Consider the following 22,151-nt stretch of genomic DNA (forward strand, 5'->3'; position numbering starts at 1 on the left):
TCTCTCTCTCTCTCTCTGTGTGACTATCATAAATAAATAAAAAAAAATTAAAAAAAAAAAAAAAAAAGAAGTCCATTTAGGAAGACCTCGGTGCGCACCTGCCGTGTGGCCGACCCTGAGTGGAGGAGAGATGGCAGGTGAGTGCAGGGAGGTGTGCGGCGGAGCAGCCCCCACCTGCTGGAGCTCATGGGATGGGGAGCAGCTGGCCTGGAAACTGGGGAGGGGAAGGGCCTGGGTGCCGCCCGGGGCCTTGCTTCTGTGGGAGTTATTTCAAGAGCCACAGGAAGCTGCACATGTGACTGGATGTGCCTGGTCCTAAGAGTGGGGTGTGGCCCAGCCCTGCCAGCTGTGGGACCTGTGGGACCCGACACTCCGATGGTTTGAGGTAATCTGGATGGACCAGTCCCACCCTGCAGGCAGCCTGGGCCATGGTTTCTGTCTGGGTCTGCGGCTCGGTAATTAAGTCACCTAATTGATGTTGGTCTCGAAATGGAAGCTGCTGGAAATCACTTGGGCAGCAGCGTTAGCACAGCACAGCCCCACAGGACACCTCAAAGCTTCCACACATGTCACCTCTCGGGCAGGCCCATGTCACTCAATCCCCTCAGCAGCCCCAGGGCGCCACCCTCATGTTTGGGGCACAGAAGCCTCCAAGAACCCCTGCCCCGGCCTCCTCTTCCTTGCTGTCCTCTGTCCAGATTGGTTGCTCTGGGCTGGTGGGTGGGGGAGCGGAGAAAGAGGGCCCCCGATCCGCGTGCTTTATTCGCCACTCGCCCGTCAGCTGTTGTTTGCAGGAAGGGTCGTTTGGCTCCAAAGTTTAAAGTCTCTGCTCTCGATGTCATTCGTGGTCACGTTTCCTGAGATCCCAGCCTCACCTCTGCCCCCAACACACACACACACACACACACACACACACACACACACACACCCGCCCCTGTCTGGTTCGAGCTCCTGGGTGGGCCCCATCTCCCATTGGTGGACATTTTACCAAATGCCAGGGATGTCTGCATGGACAAGATTGGAAGCATTCACTCTGGGAGAGAGGTCAAGGTCAGTGCTGACCAGCAGTTCCCTGGAGTCTGTGCTGGTTAAATGGTGCCACTGTCCCCAGGAAAAAGTTCCCATCCAGCCAGAACCTCAGAATGTGACCAATATTTGGAAAGAAGGATATTGCAGATGTAATTAAGGTATGGATCTCAGATGGGCCCTGAATCCAAGGACGGTGTCCTTCTAAGAGAAACCAGAAACACAAACACAGAAACACAGGACCGGCCACGTGAGGATGGAGGCCATAATCAGAGGGATGCGGCCATGAGCCACGAGGTGCAGAGCCAGCCCAGCTGCCGGTGACAGGAAGGGCCGCGCCGGAGCCTCCCGAGGGAGCATAGCAGCCTGTGGACACCTTGATGTCAGACCTCTGCCTCCAGAGCCCGAGCGAGGTCGTGTCTGTGGCTGAGCACGCTGTGTGTGCTGCTTCGTTACAGCAGGACACGAAGGCAGAGACCATTGGGGGCCTATGTGTTCTCCCCACTGTGAGCAAAGAAGCTTCTCCTGCGGTCTGTGTGAGCGACTGACCACGTAGGCCACCCCTGGATGCAGCTCCTGACAGAAGCGATCTTCCTTGGGGACAAGGTTTCGTCTGCCCAGAGCCCATCCCTGGAGGGTCCGCTGCACACGAGGAAGCAGGCCGCCCTTTCTCAGCCTCCCTTTCCACGCAGAATCTGTTTATAATGGATTCATCGGGTGGGACTGTCCAGCAGGCCAACTTCACCCACAGCCGTGCTGAGTGGGAGGCCGGACATCCTGGAGCAAGATGAGTCCAAGGCCCTGTTCCAATCCAGAGAGTTATTTACAAGCGGGACATACTGAACGTTCTGTCACATCAAACATTGCCTATCCTCACATCTTCTCCTAGGGAGTGTTTAAACTAAACACTTTGTAGTGGCTTCAATCCAGACTTTCAGTCTGGCCATCAGTGCCCAGTCTCCATGTGCTAACAGTGCCCCATGTCCCCCTGCCCCATCTGGGGTGGGAAACACAGAGTCCCTGATGAAATCCCAGGCTTGAGCCATCTTGCTGTGGAAGGCACTGGTCAGAGTTTCCTGGAGCTGGAGATCTTGAACAGCACCCATCCTGCCAACCCTACCCTGCGTCGCTCAGACTTTTAACAGAAACTCCTGGCTGCGTCCAACATTTGCATCTGTTCTGTAATGGTCCCACCAAGTGCCATCTGCCTCCTGGCTCTTAAAGCCCCTGGTGGCTCCACCCTTTCAGTCTACTGTGGGGTGATGTATCTTCATCCCTCAGAATCACCCCAGGGGGCAGAGGGCAGGTCAGGCTTAGGTGCAGCTCACCTGTCCAGACTGCCCTTCTCTCTCAGATGCCAGGTAGGTAAGAGGTCGGCTGTATAAGAGCCCCCAGGACGCCGCGTCCCAATCCCCGGAACCTGTAGAACATGTTACAGAGGGAAAGGAACTTTATGTATGTGATTAAGTTTAGGACCTTGACAGGAGGAGATGGTCCTGGGGTATCCACGTGGGCTCAATGTCATCACAGTTCCTTCTAGAGATAGGAAGTCACAGAGGAGCCACCTGCCATGCCACCAACTTTGCATTTGGAAGAGGGGCTATAAGCCAAGAAATGTAGGTGGCTTCTAGACGCTGGAGAAGGCAAAGACGGGTCCTGCCCAGGGCTTCTAGAAGGAACCAGCTCTATGGACACCTGACCACCCCTGAGTCAGACTTCTGGCCTCCAGAACCACAAGTAGTGAATTTCTGTCTAAGCCACCAATTTGTGGTAATTTGTTTCAGCAGCCCTGGAAAAGTGACAATGTGAATACATACCTGTGGAATGAGCAGGTGCATATTTCCTTTGGGGTTGATTTTCTGCCGCCCTCTTCTGTCATGTAAATGTGTCATCGATGTGTTGTGCACGCTCTGTACGCAGCTCGTACCCTTGGAGTTCAAGGCTTGATGGGATCCACGAGGTTGCTGCCCTGGAACCAAAACCAGCACGTGACCTGCAAGCGGAAGCACCCTCAGGACCTCCCCTGTCCTGGCCCTCCTCAGGCAGGTCCTGGGGTGAAGAGTAGCCGCCCAAGCTCACGCCCACCTGGAACCACAGAATGGGACCGTATTTGGAAGCAGGGTCTTTGCAGATGTAATTAAGATACACTGAGGTCCTGCTGCAGTCGGGTCGGCCATGGATCCAAGGACGGGTGTCCTCATAGGGACAGGGAAGTTTGGACACAGACACAGAGGAGAGGCCTCGGGAAGACAGACTCCAGAGGGACACAGCCTCCAACCACAGGACTCTGGGAGCCCCCAGGAGCTGCGAGAGACAGGAAGGTCCCTCCCCTAGGGCCCCGGGGGAGCCCAGCCCTGCAGATGCCCCTGCCTCCAGGACAGCGAGGGGTAAATGTCTGATGCTGAAGGCCCTGCTTCTGCTGATCTGTCCCAGCGGCCCCAGGACCCTGACACAAAGCACCACCACTGCCTTCCACACAGATTCACTGATTCTGCCCCAAATTTCAGACTTTCTGGGAACAGGATGGTGCAGTAGGCAGCTCTCAGGGCAGACTCCTTCATGTGGCACTCCTTCACGTGGGCCCTGCTTAGCTACAGCCCATAGCTCCTTATCAATGTTTATTGTGGCGACATGTGACCATGATGTCTCCTTTCTGGGATTCACAGTCTTGAGGGCAGTTCCCGGTTTGGGTTGCTGGGCCCGGAATGACCGCAAACAGTCTCGCACATGCCCTGTGGTGCATGCGTACCCAGAAGTAGGGCTGCTGAGTCACAGGTGAGAGCAAACACCACCTACACGTTTCAAAAGAAGGTTTGAACTCATTTACATGCCTTCATAAAGCAAGGTATGGAAATGAGGGACACGGCTGATACCGGACATTGCCCGTCCTCTTAGCCGAGAGCCAGGAGCATCCCACACAGAAAGTACACTGGGGGAGGGCAGGGGTCAGGAAGCATTGGTGGGGACCTAGGGGAGATCTATCTGAATGGGGTTTTTACCGCCCACAATGCCCTGAGAGACATGTTCAGAGCTGGACAGAAGTGGTCCAGATTGCCTCTTAGAAGAGGTAGTGATTTGCACTGTGCCCCTGCCTGCAGCTGAACAGAAGGAACATCAGGACGTCCGCAGAAGCAAGCCCCGTCATCTACAACGTTCCCAGTGATGGTCCCGAGCTCCTCAAAGTTCAGTGAGAGATGCAGATTTTTCTCTGGAGTCGAAGAAGGGAAGCAGGAACCAGCAGATGGCAACAAGGTGGGGGAGCTGGACACCGGCTCCCGTGTCCGAGGAGCCAGGACCTCGTGGAGCTCTTGCTGTGCCCCGGGGTGGTATCATGCACCCCATTTTCTCAGACTCCCTGGCCTTCCTCAGACTTCTCGTGTGCACATGGGATCGGTTTTCTAGTGAAGGCAGAGAGCAGGAACCAGTGCAAGGCAGATAGACCAACTCCTCTTCCTCCCGCGGTCCTGACCATGGCCCGTGTGGCCCCTCTCCCGTGGGTTCCCAGGAGGCAGGGTCTGATGCAGGGATGTGAGGTGAGGGCTGCTGGGGTGGCCTCGCTGGGCAGAGGGAGATGCTGAGCTGCACGTGATCATGACGGAAGCCTCAGCTGACCCCACAGAAGCCTGGGGCTGAGATAGTTGCAGGAATCTTCCCAAATTGGGGTGGAGGGGCTGCGGAACATGTCCAGCCACAGTGCATACGGCTGCCTGCAGAGAGGTGAGTGGACCTTCTGGCCAAGGGCAAGTCTGGGAGGGTCAGCAACCACTTGCAGAGGCGAGGGCCAGTCCCGACAGGACATCTGGGCCACGCCAGACAGCATCCGTTCCAGCAGCTTGAACCACTCCAGGCGACAGCACCATCACGTTGGGCAGCTCCCAGAGGTGGTGGGAGCTTTCATGGCCATGTTGATGGTACCTACCTCAGCGTCCTCGGTGTGACTGTCGTGCTCAGAGCCACACCGGGAGCCCTGGCTTCAGGACCCCTCAGCGTCCAGCAGGGAAGCCACAGGAGCTCAGCTGATCTCTGCTGTAAGGGGAGTCCAGAAGGAGGGGTGCTTCTGGCGACCGCCCTTCTGGGCCCTGCCCTGAGTGCAGCTGGTCCTCCTCATGCTGTGCTCCCCATGTCCGAGGAAGGGAGCCTTCCCCAGGAAGGCTGCACGTCCCTCTCGGGGCTCCCTGAACCATGTGCCCCTTGCTCATGAAGTGGGTGCTGGGAAGTGGTGTGTGCTTGCCCACAGGCCTCTCTGTCTCCTGGGTTGGGGAGTTCAGGGTCCTGGAAGGCAAGGCATTTCCTAGAGTGGAAAGGGGGAGGAAGTAGGAGGCATAGGCCACTTGTCTCAACCCTTATCACCCAGGAGATGACACGTGGAGAAACAGCCTCTGGGAGAAGCAACGTGCCCACAGTTGCATAGCTGGAGAGTGGTGTGCTTGGCCCCTCTGGGATCCTGGGAGGACCACCCTGCTCTATTCTGGAGTTTACATCTTAAGGTCTCCAGAATATCCAATATCCAACACGTTCTTACACATGAGCAATGAAAAGAAACCAAAGGCAATTCACAACATCCCAATAAAACTGAAGCAGTAGAGAGAAGGCTCTGCATCCAGGGAGCAGCAGCGGTGTGCCCTGTAGGTGGGACGAGAGTAGGACTTCATAGGGAGGAGGCGGGGAAGAGCAGCTCAGTGTGGAAACAGCATGTGCAAAGGCCCTGAGGTGTGTCCCAGGCACAGAATGTTCTAGCAATAAAAGAGGGCCATGGTGGACTGGAATGCAGAGGGAGGGGGAGGTGGTTGACCAACGTTTAGAAAAGTAGGCAGGTGGCTGATGTGCAAGGCCCTGGGAACATTTAAGGCGTCAGATATGTGTCATAAGGCCCAGCATTATGTTCTTTTTTTTTTTTTAAAGATTTTATTTATTTATTCATTCATTCATGAGAGACACACAGAGAGAGAGAGGCAGAGACACAGGCAGAGGGAGAAGCAGGCTCCACGCAGGGAGCCCGACGCGGGACTTGATCCCAGGTCTCCAGGATAAGTCCTGGGCCGAAGGTGGCGCTAAGCCCCTGAGCCACCTGGGCTGCCCCAGCATTATGTTCTTTACCCGTTTGATGCTGGGACCTCCCACATGTTTACCCGAGGCAGGGGTAGAAGTGGCAAACAGGGCTCAGGACAGAAACTGGCCGCACCCCAGGCATCCCACAGCCCACAGATGGAGAGGTGAACTCACTAGCTCCTCCAGGGATGGCAGTGCAGCCTGAATGTAATATCCTGCTGCAGGTCTGTGTGTCTTTGGGGGAATGAGGATCCATGAAACCTGCAACCCATGTGCCTGCCAGTCTAGCAAATCCCACCCCCCAGATCCCCCTGAAAAATCCAGGTCTGGCCCTCATGGTCAGATCGCCTCCTTTGTAGGAGCTCACACACTGTCCTGTGAATCGGCTCTGGGTGTCTCCTGGCCTGAAAGACCCGCATGTGGTGGTTTGTCCAGCCTGCCCGTTCCCTCTGTAAGGGCAGCTCAGGGGCTCCAGCTCTGCTCCTCCCGGCCTCTCCAAGAGGTTTCTTCTGCGCGTACCCTAGGATGCACCCATGCGAGCCTGCCTTCCTCAGGGGCCCCTGTGTGCTCTGCGTCCTGCTGAATAGGCCGCAGGACTCAGGAAGCCTGGGAAGAGACCTGGGATGGGGCCGGAAACCTGCTCTCCACACATATCTGAGGCTCTTGCATACATTAGCTATTCAAAACTGTGCAATTAGCAAAAACAATCAGATTTTTGTGTCTGGTGGAGAGGATGAAATCCTAGCAGGGCTTCACTCTTACCAAACTGAGGGTTTCTCACTCTCTCACTCTCTCGCTCTCTGCCTCAGTTTCTCCATCTGTAGGTCGCGGTGCAGCCCTTTGACTTTCTGAGTCTGTTACTCTAACTCACGGTAGCCTTGGAGATGTGGCCAGTTTCTGGAACCATCTTTGTCGTATCGCCAAGTGTATCAAATCACTATGAATCAGCCGCACACGAGCAAGCCATGTCAGGGCTGAGAGCCGCTTGGGGAGAAGGTGGAGGAGTCGGCTCAGCGTGACTGCCCGGGACAGCGAGGTGGGGTCTCCTGTGTGGACCTCTGGAGGTAACCCCAACTGGAGCTCCACAACCCTCTCCTGGGGTGCTAGGCAGGTCCCCAAGAGGTCCTGACCTGCCTGCCCCAGAAGACCTCATCATGGTGGAAGCAGAGGTGCAGAATCAACGAAAGTGGGCTTGCCAATGTCTCAGACGCATCTGGTCCCTGACGAGTTCTCAGAGCCTCGGCTGGAGGAGTCAAGCCTCAGGAGGCAGGGTAAAGGCTCAAGGCAGCAGGTGACTCCAGGACAGTGCGCATACGTGGATGCTGATCCTGATTACCGTCAGTCTGGGATCCACCAATACAAGTGAGTCTCTGTCCCCTGCTTCCCCCCATCATGCTGGGGCCCCCTGAGCCTCACATCCAGCACCTGATGATCGAGGAGTTCCTGGCCGTGGCTGGAGAGAAAGGGATGCCAACACCCTGTCCTCACATGGCAGTGGGGGGGGGTCCTGTGGTCTTTGGGGGACATCGGGCATGCACAGTGAGATCAAGACAGAAGCCCGGCAGCAATGTGTCTGGTGCACACTTTAAAAACTGTCTGGAGGGATCCCTGGGTGGCTCAGCGGTTTAGCACCTGCCTTTGGCCCAGGGCATGATCCTAGAGTCCCGGGATCGAGTCCCATATCAGGCTCCCTGCGTGGAGCCTGCTTCTCCCTCTGCTTATGTCTCTGCCTCTCTCTCTCTCTCTCTCTCTCTCTCTGTGTGTGTCTCTGATGAATAAATAAATAAAATCTTAAAAAAAAAAAAAACTGTCTGGAAAGTGCACGACCCTTCACCGCATGATGAATTTGCCAGATCAAGCACAGAACAGTGCAGGCATCTAGAGAGGCTGCTGGTTTGTAGACGCTCATTTAGAAAGTCTTGTTTATGTGAATTAGCGAATCATCCATGAGATTCAAGACCCGCAAGGAGCCAAAGGGCACAGGGCAAAAACCCATCTTCCTGCCGCATCCCCGGGACCTCCAGTTCCCCAGCTGGAGGATCCCGCAGTCGGTGATTCTTCCATCCTCAGGGAAATACATTTGTATACTCTTTACACCTTTTCTTTCTTTTCTTTTTTTTTTTATTAAAGTATTTATTTGACAGAGCACGATTCAGGGTGGTGGCGGGGGGAGAGGAGAGGGAGTGTGGGGCTCGATCCCAGATCCCTGGGGTTGTGACCTGAGCCAAAGGCAGACGCTTCACCGACGGAGTCACCCAGATGCCCCTCTCTCACCTTTTCAATAATAATGCTGGCACACCGTGTCCGCCGTTCCACATCTTGCTGGTCTGCTTCATGATATGTACTGCTCACAGGCTGTACAATTCACCACGTGAAGAGCACGACTCAGCAGTTTCTGCGCACTCACGAAGGTCGTGCCACCACTGCCACCGTGGAGGTGAGAACATGCTGCTCCCTGCAGTCTGCTGTCACGGCGGCATCCTACCCCACAGAGTGCTTGAGCTCTTCCCACACTGGCTTCCTATGGACCCACCAGCACTTTCAACACACCCAGGAGAGATGGGGTGGCCTTGACACCCATTTCCTGCTTCCCTGGGGTGTGTGTGTCTAATTTCAACCCCAAACACTCATTACGCTGGGAACTTTGCTCATGCATGGGCTACTGGATAATGGGGGATGGCGAGCGGCCACTACGTCCACTCGCTGCATCTGCGCCTTCTGTAGCCAGCGGGAGCCCGTGAGGAGGAAGGCAAGGTCAGGGCCTCTGTGTGTGCAGCCCCGTGAAGGGGGTTGGCAGTGGGGCACCACGGGAGAGGCTACAGGTGGCTGGGGAGGGGTCACATGCCCAGGTACAGAGCAGGACAACCCTGTCCTCATCTGGACGCTGCTGACCTGCAGGGAGCCTCCCACCCTGGACAGAGGCTGATGCTGCCAGGCTCTCTCCCTCTATGTTCTAGAAACAGCTCCTGGCCAGGGACTGCCTCGCCTACGACTAGAGGACACTCAGCAGCGACGAGGATGGACACTGGTCCTTGAACTCCCTCTGTGCCTTGGCACTGATGAGCAGAACTGCTTGACACCCCCCCACACTGTCCACAGGAGCTAGATGGCCCCCCCTTTTTTTAAATAAAAGATTTTATTTATTTATTCATGAGAGACAGAGACAGAGAGAGACAGAGACAGAGACAGAGAGGCAGAGACACAGGCAGAGGGAGAAGCAGGCTCCATGCAGGGAGCCTGACATGGGACTCGATCCCGGGTCCCAGATCCCAGGACCACGCCCTGAGCTGAAGGCAGATGCTCAACCGCTGAGCCACCCAGGGATCCCCTAGATGGCCCTTAACCAGACCATGGCTTCCCTTCCTCCCCAGACCCCGGCCCTGGGCCCCCTCAGGGCGAGCCAGCAGACAGCATCCAGGTGGGGAACCTGCTCTCCTGGCCCCCACAACTCCTCTGCCCTCTGCCCACACCCACCTGGGTCCCTCCAGGAGAGAAACCCTGGCCTGTCCCCCGAGCTGGAGCAGGGCTCTTTTCCAACTGCCGCAGCCCAGCCCTTCCAAATACAGTGTCTCCTTACTTAGGCCGGTCATGGGTTTTACTGGACGAGTTCCTCCCTGTGGGATTCACAGCCCAGAAACCAAACAGTAGTGGCTTCCATGGGAGAAGTCTGGGCTCAGCCTCACCCCCCAACACGGCTCTGTGAGCGCAGGACAGAGCTGTCCACCTGGGTGCCGGAGCCCGAGAGATGTCGCCACAGCCATTTCTGTAGAGAGGAACAGGACGGGGCGGGGGGGCAGTCACATCTGGGGACACCCTCCCGCTGCCCTGGATGCCCAGGAGGACCAAGCTCGGCCTCTGGGAAGCCTGGGCGAGTGTTCGCGGCCACAGAAGTCAGCCGCCTGCTTGTGTGACGTGGAGGTGGCTCAGGAACTGGAGTGGCGGGGCTGACCTCGGGGCCTGGCCTCACCCACACGCCAACTTTCCCAGCCTCAACTGGGAGCTGTGCAAGGGCTCGATACGGTGGCCTCCCCCGGGAGGGACAGGCAAGCCTGGCTGGGGCCCACAGGAGCACAGGGCGCCTCGCTACCTGCTCAGAAGTGTGGGGACCACAGGATGGCCAGGCACAGACCCACGCCTCGACTTCAGGTCCCAAGCCCTCCTTCGAGGGGGAAAAGCCTTCCCAGGGCCACATGCCACTGTCTAGCCAGCCTGCAAAGAGGCTGCTGAGGTAAAGGAACCTTCTGGAACCTTCCATGCCCTCTCTGACCCAGGCTGGATTCGTTCTCCTAGGGAAACTGGTAGAGACTTGTTCTGTGAGCGATCTGCTCACCCGGGGCGTTGCATGTGTGCTCTTAAGCCTTTGACTTGAATCACACAGTTGAGCTCCTGCTTACAGGATTAAGCCACCCCTCCGGCTAAGAGAGAAGGATCTGGGTCTTGCCTGAACTGGATCCCGAGAGGTACAGAGGGCAGCACTCTGCCTGCTTGGCATGCAGGAATTCAGAACTCTCTGGCTGCCGGGTGAAGGGCGCCTGGGCCCCAGGGATACCTCGGTGTGGGCAGCCCCTGTGTGTCCGCCTGATTCCATGGGGTCCGCTCCAAAGGACGTGGGCTCGCCCCCTTCCATCTTCATCATCCCTGGAGGCCGTTATCGGGGGGCGGGGGGGGCAAAGACTCACGAACTCTGGAGGCCACCGAAGTGCAAAGTATGCTGTATTGGGGATGCCCAGGAAGGGTCTTGTCTGGAGCCAGGCACAAGCCCAGAGGGAGCACGAGGTGGAAGTGCCGCCCCCTCCCTGGGGTCCTCGTGACACCCCGGGGTTCCCGAGCTCTCCCACCTGGCCCAGGGGTCACTGATTGCCTCCCACTCGGCACAGAATCCCCGCTTGGCTAACCTCTCTTCCTACAGCAGGCCAAAACCCACACTCTGGTTCTGCCAAATTCCACGGGCAAGGGTTCCAGGCTCGTCGCTGCTGGCCTCATCCCTGCCCCAACTCCCTCACCAGCTCTCCATGCGAGCGAGCTCGTGGTGATCTGGTGAGTCGGCAGGACGTCCTAGGAAGTGGGGGACCTTGAGGAGTCTCCTCGCTTCCCCACTGCTCCTCCAAACGCAAACACGTTCCTCCCCTCGCACAGCGGCCAAGGGGTTGTCGGCTGTGGCATGGACGCGCCCCAGTCCCAGGCTCGTGGGCCTCTGGCTCTTCTGGCTCCTGCCTCAATGACCCGCTCCCCACTTGAGTCTCTGCCCACCCATCACAGGAGGAGCGGCCCCCAGTTGGCTGTGGGGGTTGAGAACTATCCTTGGCGGTGTCAAGACCGCTTCATCGGCAGCAGGGAAAGGACCCCTCGTCCTGGGGCCAGGGCCACAGAACAGGCACAGCGAGGTTTCTTTCCCACTTCTTGCCTTTCCTCTTTTCTGCTTCCCTGGGAAGGGAGGTAGGATTTCTGAGCCCTCTTGGACGTGTCATGGGCTCCCTGGAGCAGACGGGGTGGGGGGGTACCGTACCTGGTGGGAGTGTGGGTGGTCGTGGGCGCCTGGCCCCAGGGGCAGGGTGGGAGGGTGTGGGGGGCAGCAAGGCTGTACCCGGGGCAGCGGCCCCCTGCCGGCTCCACTTGGCAATCCCTTCTCCCACTGGTTAGCTCTACCCCTACTTCCCCCAGCCCACATGTTTTGGGGTTCAGTATATAGGGATGCACATGTGGGGCCAGGGTCAGTGCATAGGGGTGCACACACGGGGTCAGGATCAGCACTTAGTGGTGCGCACGTGGGGTGGGGATCCGTGTGTAGGGTGCACACACGGGGTGGGGATCGGTGCGTAGGGGTGCACATGCAGGGCTGGGACCAGTACTTAGGGGTGTGCATGCAGGGTCGGTGTGTAGGGTGCACACGCAGGGCCAGGGTTGGTGTGTAGGGGTGCGCATGCAGGGCCGGGATCAATACCTAGGGGTGCGCACCCAGGTCATGACATGGTAGGCCCTGGTGCTCTCAAAGGCAGCAGTCCTGGGGACCTACGCTCTGTGGCAGCTGCGGGTGGCAGTCCCCACCAAGCCTGTCCGCAGGCTCTCCTGCCTGAGGCATGGAGTGGATGGTCCTACCCTCGCCAAGGTTCAGGCTGTGGCCACCCCACAATGCCTTCCCCCACAGACCCATCCCGACTCTCCTCAAGGCCCTGTTCCAGCTCAGGACAGACTGTGCCAGAGTTAAAGGAGTGTCGTCTGTTGGTCTGCATAAGGCTCCCGTGGCCCTCAGCCCTGCTCCACTCTGGGGCCAGGAGATGCTCATGGATGTTGTGGAAGTGAGGGAAGGGGCTTGGCCGTCCCTGCCAACCCCAAGCTGGCATATGCCTTCCCTGCCCTCCCAGGGCTGGTCCCCAGCAGCAGCCACAGTGCACTGCCCGCAGACTGGGCCACGCGCTCCTCCTCCTCCATCTCGACTTCAACATCCTTGGAAGAGGCAGATCCCAACTCTGGCTCAGCCCCTGCTTCCTCCTGGTCATCACCACCCATCCCCAGGCAGGGGCTGTGACCACAGGCCACCGTGTTGGGCCTCCCACGCTGCCCATCCCAAGGCCACGTCAGTGGAGGAACATGTGAGCCAAAAGGTGCACATCACTGCTTCTGTGGGGAGAATATCCAGATCATTCCTGCACCTGGAATTTGGCGCTTAAAAAAGGACACAAAAGACCACCAGCAGGACTTAAAATTCTGATTGTTTTTCTTGAAAAACAAACGAAAAACTCTACACACACCAAAAAAAACCCCCTGAACTCCCCACCCTGCACCAGCTAAGTGCAACAAGTTAGCCACGGATGGGAAAAGAGAGACATGCCACACACGCCTTTATGCAGCAGGTGTCCTGGCCATGCTGCTATAGCCAGGAAGCACAGGGACGCATGGGGACGCCAGGACCACGGGACACTGTGTAGCAGCAAGGATGGACGCCAATTCTGCAAATAAATATACACGGTGCCAACAGAAGCCTTAAGTCAGTGACATATCAGGTCAGGATGAGACAGCAGAACCACTAACAAATGCTTGCTGGTTATGATGGTTTGCTTTAAAAAAAAAAAAAAAAAACTAGTATGCCCGACAAACGTTGAGTACTCGGGACCCCTGTCAGTAGAGAGCGGTCAGAGGAGTGGAGTCTCCACCTTGCCCAGATTGCCACCATGGAAGTGTCGCCCGGTGTCTGCACGGCTCCTTCCAAGGGGCCCTGGGCTGGGTGGGGGGCAGCGGCTCCAGGAACTGCAGCCTGGACCGCCAACCCGCCTTCACAGCATGCTGCAGAACTGCCCGTGAGCCCTCAGTGCCCCCACCTGGTGAGAAGGGACCCCCGCCCATCCCTGCAAGACTGATGATGCCCCACTTCCCCACACCCGCCTACAGGAGGCTGGGGCGGGCTGCCGCAGGAAGGCTGCCATGGTCCGGCCGGGGCCATGGGGCTCCCTGCATTCTTCCTAGAGCCAGCCCTGTGCTCTGGCACAAAGCAGGAGGGACAGCTGGCCGGCTTCTCAGCCTCCTGAGCTGCTTTCAGGTTTCTCTGGGCCCGGCAGGTCACATGGGGGTCCCGGAGCCCAGAAGGAGGGCCACAGGCCATGCCAACGCTCACGTGGCCCTGGGGACAGCAGCCTCTCTGGTGGTAGCCTGATGTCCAAGGGCTCAGCTCAGTGGTCAGAGGACAGGACAGAGCCACCCAGCACCGAAGATCGGGGCCTGGCAAGGTACACTGGCCTCAGCTGCCCACCCCCGGAAGGAATGGGAACGACAAAGACAAGCCTGAGGAGTCACAACAGCCTCCAAAGCAGGTGTAGTTAGAGTGGCCCCAGCTTCCCAGCAATGGAGTCAGACCTGCGGAGGGCCGTGCAGTGAGGGCAGCACCCCCACCAGGAGCCGGAACCAGTTCCTGGTGGTTTGTTGGGCTGCCGGCCAGCTGGCAAGGCCAGGGAAGCCCATTAGGGGTCATGGTGGCTGCCTTTCTTATCTGGTTTGTCATAGAAGATTTTGAGTGTTGAGTCTCTGCCTGGAATAACCATAGGTCAGTCCCAATACCGGACGGAGAACAGTCCAGAAGCAGTGCTACCCACAGCCCACACCCAGTGGGCACAGGGGTTGCCCGAGTCTTCCTGCAGTTGTGCCCTTGCACACAATGGCATCCAGGGTGGGATGCATGAGGTCAGAAGCCTGGTGTGTCCTGGGTGACCCAGGGCTAGCCTGGGAGCTGGTTCTGCTCTGTGGTCCGGTGGCACACATGGGTGGGAGCTCAGGACGATCCGGCTGCCCGTGACCTCTGCTCAGGGCCCCCACCTGCGTAGACACCAGGTGCAGAAAGCCTCCGTCTGCTGAGCTGGGGACCAGTGTCACTCTCTGAAGGCAGCTGTTCTGGTGTCTTTCTCTTCTCTCTTCTGGTGGTCGGGGAGGGGTCTACCTCTGGGTCTTTAAGGCAAAGAGATCTAAGTCCCGAGATTAGTTTCACTAAAGTCACTACGTCTACAACAACAAAAGAAAGCCAAGCGCTTGGTCTGGGCTGCTGTCTTGTCAGTGCATCTCTGAGGTCCGCACAGCGAGGCCGGAGTCCTGGTTGCTCTGCTCGTGGGACCGGAGTGTTTGGTGCTCAGAAGCCCTCACTCCCTGGGTGACGTGCTGGGCCGGGCACGGTGCTCTGCACCAGCACCTGGTCCCTTGACACATATCACACACTGCAGGGGGTGCGGGGGGACAAAACTCCCCCTACTCCTTCTCATTTCTTTAGAAAATAATCTCTTGGTAGCATCAACTTGACCCAAAATTTAAGTTAAAAAAATAATACAAATAAAGGTGGGGAGGAAGAGGGCCCAACATGGCGAACAGTCTGTGGAGGGTCGGGGGCCTGGCCTCTTCTTATGCTCATGGAGGTAAGGATGGAAGTTAGCTTTCTAGGACTGAACTCGTACCAGTGTTCACTGTGGCCCCAGCCCCCTGACCTGGTGGAGGGACAATGAGGGGCGCTCAGCTGAGCTGCCTGGATGACAGGACCAGAGTCGCTTTTCAAGGGGGTATGAGATGTTTTAACAGGATCTTTGCGCGTTCTCTTTCCGGCAGCTTCCTGGCCCTTCTTGCTTACGTCTCCTGAGGCACCACCTGCATGAGCTTCTGGCACAGGACCGTCGTGGAAACTGTGGGGGGACAGCGAGTTAGGTCAGGGGCACCAGTGGGGGATGTGGGCTGTAGCTCACCCCATCCCCATGGCCACATCGTCCAGGGCTGTAGGTGCGGCCAGAAACCCAGGGCTATATGTGAAAGCTACTGAAGCGCACATGTGCCCAGGGCCCGTGGGCCTCCCCGCCGCTGGGTGCCAGCCTGCACATCTGCCCCGACTGTGCAAGTCACCCAGCTGGTGTGGCCGAGGAACCTAGCAACAGGCAGGCTTGGGCCCATCCCCGAGCTGTTTCAGAGCCCAGGGCCCTTCTAAGGGTCTGGGCAGACACCAGGTCGGGCAGCTGGCAGGCCCTCCTCAGGATGACCACTGCTGGCCCATGGTCCTGCAGAGGGGCTAGAGCAGGTGCGCGAGTCCCAGGGCCCAACAAACGCCTGTCATGCACAGACTGCAAGTGCTCACTGTGGGCGATTTCAGGAGGGAGGGGGTTCCTTGCTGTGGCGTACTCTAAGATGACCGACAGGCAGGTGCCCATGAGAATGCGGGATGGCCACCTGGTGTGCACTGACCGGGGCGCAGCCCACAGACCCCGGACTTGCCTAGGAGCCTTTCACTTCAGACATGATTGCAGGAAAGGGTCTTAAATGGGACTTGTCAACGGAGCCCAGGACTGCACTACCAGGATCCTTCACTGTCCTCTGCCTTTCTAGGTCAGCCGGCTGTGTTTAAGCTGGCGACAGACGGTGGGGTTTCATTACTTGGCAAGAGCAGCCTGGTTCTCTGGAATCCCTTGTTTTGAGATTAGCTGGTGCCAAGCTGAGCGTCTTATCCCTGAAATACGCGGGCCAGACGTCACTGCCAAACACACCACAGCGCCCTAAACCTCAGTCAGCACAGTCAACGCCCGCTGCCCAATTCCAAAGGCTCAGCCTCACTGCCGGCCCCTCGGCCAGGGCCTCACAGCCACCTCTCGGCGACCCTGGCTGACCCTGGGACCTGCGCTGCTCCTCAATGGAGGGGATAGATCAGAGCTGCAGAGAGCCCTGCTCTGGGGCACGGCATGGAGGGTCCCAGAGCAGGAACGGAGGGAGGCCCCAGCAGGTACTCACAGATGCCCTGGAGGAGCCACTTGGGCTTGTTTTTCCACCAGACCCCCAAGAAGTAGACCGGCAGGCCACTGAGGATTATGGTGAAGCCAATGCCACACTCCACGGGGGTCTTCCAGAAGGAGACGGCGATGAGGAACAGGCAGGCCAGGATGAAGAATACTGGGAGGGCCAGGTTCACCTGGGGATGGGTGGGGGGGACGGGAGGTTGGAGCTGATGCCAGGCAGCCCGGCACCCCCTGCCCACACCTCCCACTGTCTGTGGTCACAAGTCCTGTCCACCCTGCTGAAAGCTCTGCATCTCCTGTGCCCTCGCCGGAAGCATCTTCTCCCTTGGGATCCCCGGGATACAGGGTGTGCTCCCTGCTCTGAGCCACTCCTACTTCCTGGCCGACCTAGGAAGGGCTCTGACCTCCAGGGCCTGTTCCAGCCTTTGCTGGCTCCAGCCTGCCTGGTTTTCCGAGTGGACCTCACCTCGTTCTCCCAGCATGTGCCCTGAGCACTTGGAGCCGGGCAGTAACCACTCAAAACACAGAGGGTGCTGATGCATGAGGGAAACACCCAGCTCAGTCCCTGAGGCTTCCCAAGGTCAGGGAAGGTCAGCCTCCCTGGTTCCATCCCAGGGTGGAGACGTTTGCCCAGCACCCAACCCACGGTCACCCAAAGGAGGGGCCCGGCACTGCTGGGAAGGCCGTGGGCACCCGCTAATAACACAGTAGCACCCGCCTCCTCAGAGCCCTTGTGTGGACAGGCGGGGCCGCAGTCTGCACACCACAGGCACACGGCCCACCCACAGAGTTCAAGGCAGAGGAGCGGCGTCTGCTTCCCCATGCCTTCTGCCGGGCAGGCTCATCTCCACATGCAATCAGTCTGTCTACACGCTGGTGTCTACACACCGGCAGAAAGCCCAGGGGATGAAGGATGAGCAAGGGTTCCCCGAGGTCAGCCCACAGGGCATGCCCCACCTGGCCCTACTGGGACAACACCCACCACAGCCCTTGCTAACAAGGGGACAGTGCCCAGCTTGTGTCCAGGCTGTGAGAGAGACAGCGCCCACCACAAGCAAGGGCCACAATGACCCAGGCCACTGAGGCTGCCTCGGTCTCCCCAGAAGAACCCCTGCTGGACCCCACTGGTCTCTGTTGAGAGCTGCGGGGAGAGCCAGGGAGGAGGCTTGTGGACAGGTGCCAACTGTGAGGAGCCATGCACCAGAACTGGGCAAGGGACGGGGCTGTTGGCCAGTGGCCACTTGCTGGCCATGGTGTGCACGTGGGGCTGTAGCTGACCTCTCAGCAGGAGTGCAGGCTTCACCAATGCCCCTTCTCAGAGAAACAAGGTCACCCTAGGGCCTAGGGAGCTGGGCCCCAGTATGGAGCTGACAAGGGCCAGCACCCTTCTTTCTTCTGGGCTGGCCAAGACCAGGGTGGGCACTGAGGCCAGCTCCACCTCCGCCCACCTGTTCTCCCTCTTGCCCTGGCACCTGCCTCTCCCCTCCCCCCCCCCACCTGCCCTGCGGTGCTCATCACGCATCCACCTGGCACTTTCTTACTCACGTCTTCTCCCCTCCTTGGAATAGGAGCTCAAGGGGGCCAGGGACACAGGGATCTAATTTGTTCTTTGATGACCCCCAGCACTTAAGAAGTTCTCGATAATAGCCATCAGGTGAACTAAGTATCCCTCTGTCTAGTTCGAACACAAGTGTGTTCATGTGTATCTTGCTGGATCCTTACCAGGACATTCTGGATAAAGTACCCTGACCGCTGGTTTGCACTGGGAAGATGCGGGCTCAGAGGAGGACAGTGCCAACCCAGGACTCTGGTGGACACTCAGACTCTGTTTCTGGGGTGCACAACTCTGCCGAACCCTTGACCGGCCCTCGGTGTGCCGTAGCCCGTGCTGCCCCGGATCAGCCCACCCCTCACCTTGATGGGCCGCTCTAGCTCAGGCTTCTTGTAGCGAAGCCACAGCATCCCGGCGATGGCCAGGGCCACACAGAGCCAGTTGAAGAAGCTGAAGAAGTTGATGACGGAGAAGATGTCTCTGGAGAAGGCGTAAAGCAGGGTCATGATGCACTGCAAGATGAGAGAGGGGCCAGGTGAGGCCTAGGTGGGGCCCAGGAGCAGGGCAGCCTTGAGGCAGGGAAACCACGCTTGCTCACTCTTGTTCTGAAGGGGAGGCCTGGTCTGAGCAACACTTGGGCTCTCAGAGAGCACAGCCCCGCAAACAGGATTCAGTCGGTGCAGAAAGGGAACACCCAACTGCACGCTGGCTGCAGCGTTACTGTGACACCACGAGCTGTGGCACATTCAGGCACTGCACGCCATGCAGCGGTTTCAAAACTAAGATCGAACTCTGCAGCACCTTAAAACTCAACCAAAAATCACTGGATCCTTCTCTCTTCAAGAGGGGCCAAAGCCCTCTGTCCCTGAGTTGGGCTATACCTGTGGACTTGCGCTCCTAACACAGAAAAACACAGTAGTGATGGAGCGTGACTTCTGAGGCCAGGTCACAGAAAGTGTGGTGGCTTTCTCCTTTTGCCACCATCAGCTGGCACACTCTGGGGCGCCTAGCACCGTGTCGTGAGGACGCTTACACAGTACCCATGGAGCCACATCCTGCAGCAGAGGAACTGTGGCCTGTGGCTGTGTGGGGAGCCATCTGGGAAGAGGCACCTCCAGCCACAATCGAGCCTTCAGTTGGGACAGCATCCTGACTGCCATCTGGATCTCCACCTCATGGGGAACCCTGCACCAGGGCAGGACTCTCAGAATCAGATAACAGGCGATTCCCCTTTCCCCCGTGTGTGGGGTGCTGTGCTGCAGCGGCAGAGAGCTCCTAACACTGCGTATACCCACACAGACAGACGAAGACGGGCAGAAGGAAGGCACGTTGTAACGTGATCTCACACAAAAGCGGAGGCTGGGTGTGCTGTGCACACCATGAACATGCCCACAAAGCTCTGATATGTCTCTTCAGACAGCTTTTGCTTCACACACTTCCAGACTGTTTAGAGGTCTTTTGTTTTACAACCACTGCGCATAGTTTTTGGAATTAAAAAGAAAAAAAAATCCATGAAGCACAAGGTGAGGAAATGCTCACACTAATTATCTGTGTATCTGTGCTGGCCTCAGGTGGACAGTAGGGGACAGGCTTCATGGGGAGAACGTGCAGCCTCCCTCCCCCGGTCTCCTGCGGGGGAGCCCCTCAGACAGGTCCTGAGGGACATGCCCGTCTCCTGTTTCAACCTGCTTGCATTCCCCCGGGGACAGAGGACAGGATGCCGGACAGTACCGCTCACTTACCGTAAACACAAGGGAAGGCATGGGTGTCAGCAGCTGTGGGTGGATCATGGAGAGGATGGAGGGCAGGTGGCCCTCCCTGGACCCCACGAAGAACAGCCTGTGAACAGGAGTGGGCATTCAGCCTTGCCACCATGCACCCCAGGCAGGGCAGGGAGTGGGAGGGCCCAGGCCCAAGGGCTGGGCTCCCTCCGGGGGCTTCCTGGCATCCCTGATGGGCTCGGCTGGCGAGGGGGGAGACTCAGCCTTCCTTACCTCCAATCCCCCTGGGCAGGGTTTTGAAATGAACCCATGAAAGAGTCCAGAAGGACACAGCTGTGTCACCTCTGGGCAGGGTCCGGGGGTCAGAGTAGAGTTCATGGTTCCCTCATTTCTGTATTACTCAAACATGACAAAACAAAATCCAGAGCACACATGAGAAGGCAGTGTGTGTGCACTGGCTACCCACTGCGACAGCGGAGCCTTCCACCTCCCAGAGCCTGGGTGACAGCTCACCTAGAGGACGTGAAGAGGGACCCGTTGACGGAGCCGAAGCAGGACAGGCCCACGAAGACAGGGATGATCCAGGACATGACTCCCAGGTGATAGGTCCCAAAGTCCTAGGCAAACACTGAGCATGAGCCCCGTGGCCCTGGGGCTCCCCAGCACAGGGCTCCATCTTCACCTGGACGACAGGTGTCCTCATAGCCTAGCCCTGGCACATTTCCATCTGCATGGCTTCCTACATGCTCATCATGAGACGTCTACACATGGAGTGACCCCTGGGGGTCTGGACTTTAGGGGGCAGCCCCAGAGATGGGACTTTGTGTATTAGCACAGGGCCCTGCGCCTCACTCCCTGTCCACACTCTTGGGCACTCCTCACCCTGCTATATGCCAGGCTGGCCACGGTCTCCCATCAGCACATCTGCTCCAGAGGGGAAGGGGTGCACTGCTGTCCCTGGCTGAGCTCCTGGTGCCCTCCCAGAGCAGGGCTTGGTGTTTATCCAGAAGATGGAATGGCTGGTGCTCCAAGAGCTGAGTCCACCAGCTCTGGGGCCACCCGGCTTGGTCTGAGGGCTGACAAGGCACCCAGCCAGCTGCCTCCATGGGGCCTAGGTATGCTGCGCCCCGCCGCTAAAGCCAGTGTCCAGAGTGTCCAGCAGAGGAGGCTCAGGATGCACCCAGGCCGCGGATGGGGCAAGGCCACCCCGCTGCCCCTCCCATGCTCAGGGCTGGAGACCTCGCTTGCCTGGATTCACTCTAGACCCAGCTGTGTTCAGGGCAGGACCACCGCACATGCTGACCTAAATCTGGCCTGGGGAGGCTGGGCACCGACACTCTCAAAGACCCCATGAGTCTCACATGAGCCAGGGTGAGGAACGAGCACCCTACTCTTTCTGGGGGTTGGCAAAATACAGTTCGACCCCTCCGAGTAGGGTGTGGTTCGTGGATGGGAGGGGCCGGCTCAGAGGGGGCAGGTGGGCCTCTCAGTGACCTGGCTGGGCTGGCAGGTGGCATCTTACCACAGCCACAGCCTCTGACGTCAGCATCTGCTCTGTGGACAATGTGGTGAAGTAGGCCAGGTTCGTCAGCACGTACACCAGGGTGACGATGGGGAGGGAGATGATGATGGCCAGGGGCAGGTTTCTGGAAGGCACAGGAGGGACACATTATCAGAAGGCAGCTCGGCATGCAGCGGGACCAGATGCCTCTAACACACGGTGGCTGGGTCCTGAGCCTCACCGCGTGGGGAAGGTGGTGAGTGGCGAGACTGTTCCCGGCCCGGGTGAGTGGCTGGAAGCTGGCAGGTGGGTGGCTGGGTGACCCTGGGCCAGCAACTCAAGCCCTCCAGCCTTGTGCCCTGATCTTGCAGGGGAGCCTTGTTCCAGGTCACGCGGCCACCGTGCGGCCAGTGTGGGGACAGAAACCAGCGCCCTGCCCTAGCATGGATCCTAACCCCAGAGCCCCCGGAAGGCCTTGCGCTCGTCTGAGGCAGGGCCCCTGGGTGCCCTGGAGACTGAACCAGGCTCCCTCCCTCCCTCAGAGAAGTCTCTGTTCGTACCCATACCTGTAGGGATTGATCATCTCCTCTGTGACAAAATTCAAGTAATTCCTGGAATTGAGAAAGCAGAATTTAATTATACGTCCCTCCCACCATCACTGGGGGGAAGAACACAGATCCCACGGGGGCTCCTCCTGGCTGTTCTGGGCTCATGGATGGGGATCCCCGCACCCACCTCCAGAAGCCCCTCGGGGAGCAGCTGGGGACACAGGGGACAGGAGGCATCATAGCAAGGGCTGCAGACAGGTCCCTCGCTCCTGGGGAGGAGACGTCAAGAAGCTCCAAGCCCAGCACTTCGCGTCTAAATGCTTTATGCACGTCAACAGAGGTCTGTCTATAGGGACAGCTTCTCAGGGGCCCAGGTGCGCTGTGAACAGTGCCCAGGGCTGCCCCGCACGCCTTCCGTGCTCTTCTGGGTTGCAAATGGCTCTGAGAGGCTTTCCCACCACGCTCCGAAACTGCCCACAGATGGCCAGGAGACCGGATTTTGGGATA

General features: G+C 58.3%; 1 protein-coding gene and 1 long non-coding RNA gene across 2 annotated transcripts in view; both read right to left on the minus strand.

The window, feature by feature from the left end:
- Positions 1-1,154: 1,154 nt before the first annotated feature.
- Positions 1,155-2,531, minus strand: LOC144310322 (uncharacterized). The gene is made up of 2 exons (XR_013376043.1): positions 2,355-2,531; positions 1,155-1,827 (listed from the first exon to the last, which is right to left on the minus strand). It is a non-coding gene; the product is annotated as an uncharacterized LOC144310322 (long non-coding RNA).
- A 10,236-nt stretch (positions 2,532-12,767) lies between these two features.
- SLC7A5 (solute carrier family 7 member 5) overlaps positions 12,768-22,151 on the minus strand; it is a 32,472-nt gene continuing 23,088 nt past the window's right edge. Inside the window, exons 4-10 of the mRNA XM_077891090.1 lie at positions 21,663-21,707; positions 21,118-21,241; positions 20,109-20,212; positions 19,617-19,713; positions 18,237-18,386; positions 16,318-16,495; positions 12,768-15,227 (exon numbers count right to left, since the gene is read on the minus strand). Coding sequence (XP_077747216.1) covers positions 15,172-15,227; positions 16,318-16,495; positions 18,237-18,386; positions 19,617-19,713; positions 20,109-20,212; positions 21,118-21,241; positions 21,663-21,707 — 754 coding nt within the window. The 3' untranslated portion in view covers positions 12,768-15,171. The remainder of the gene's footprint in view (positions 15,228-16,317; positions 16,496-18,236; positions 18,387-19,616; positions 19,714-20,108; positions 20,213-21,117; positions 21,242-21,662; positions 21,708-22,151) is intronic.

This window comes from Canis aureus, chromosome 3 (assembly GCF_053574225.1).
Source record: "Canis aureus isolate CA01 chromosome 3, VMU_Caureus_v.1.0, whole genome shotgun sequence".
Lineage (NCBI taxonomy): Eukaryota > Metazoa > Chordata > Mammalia > Carnivora > Canidae > Canis > Canis aureus.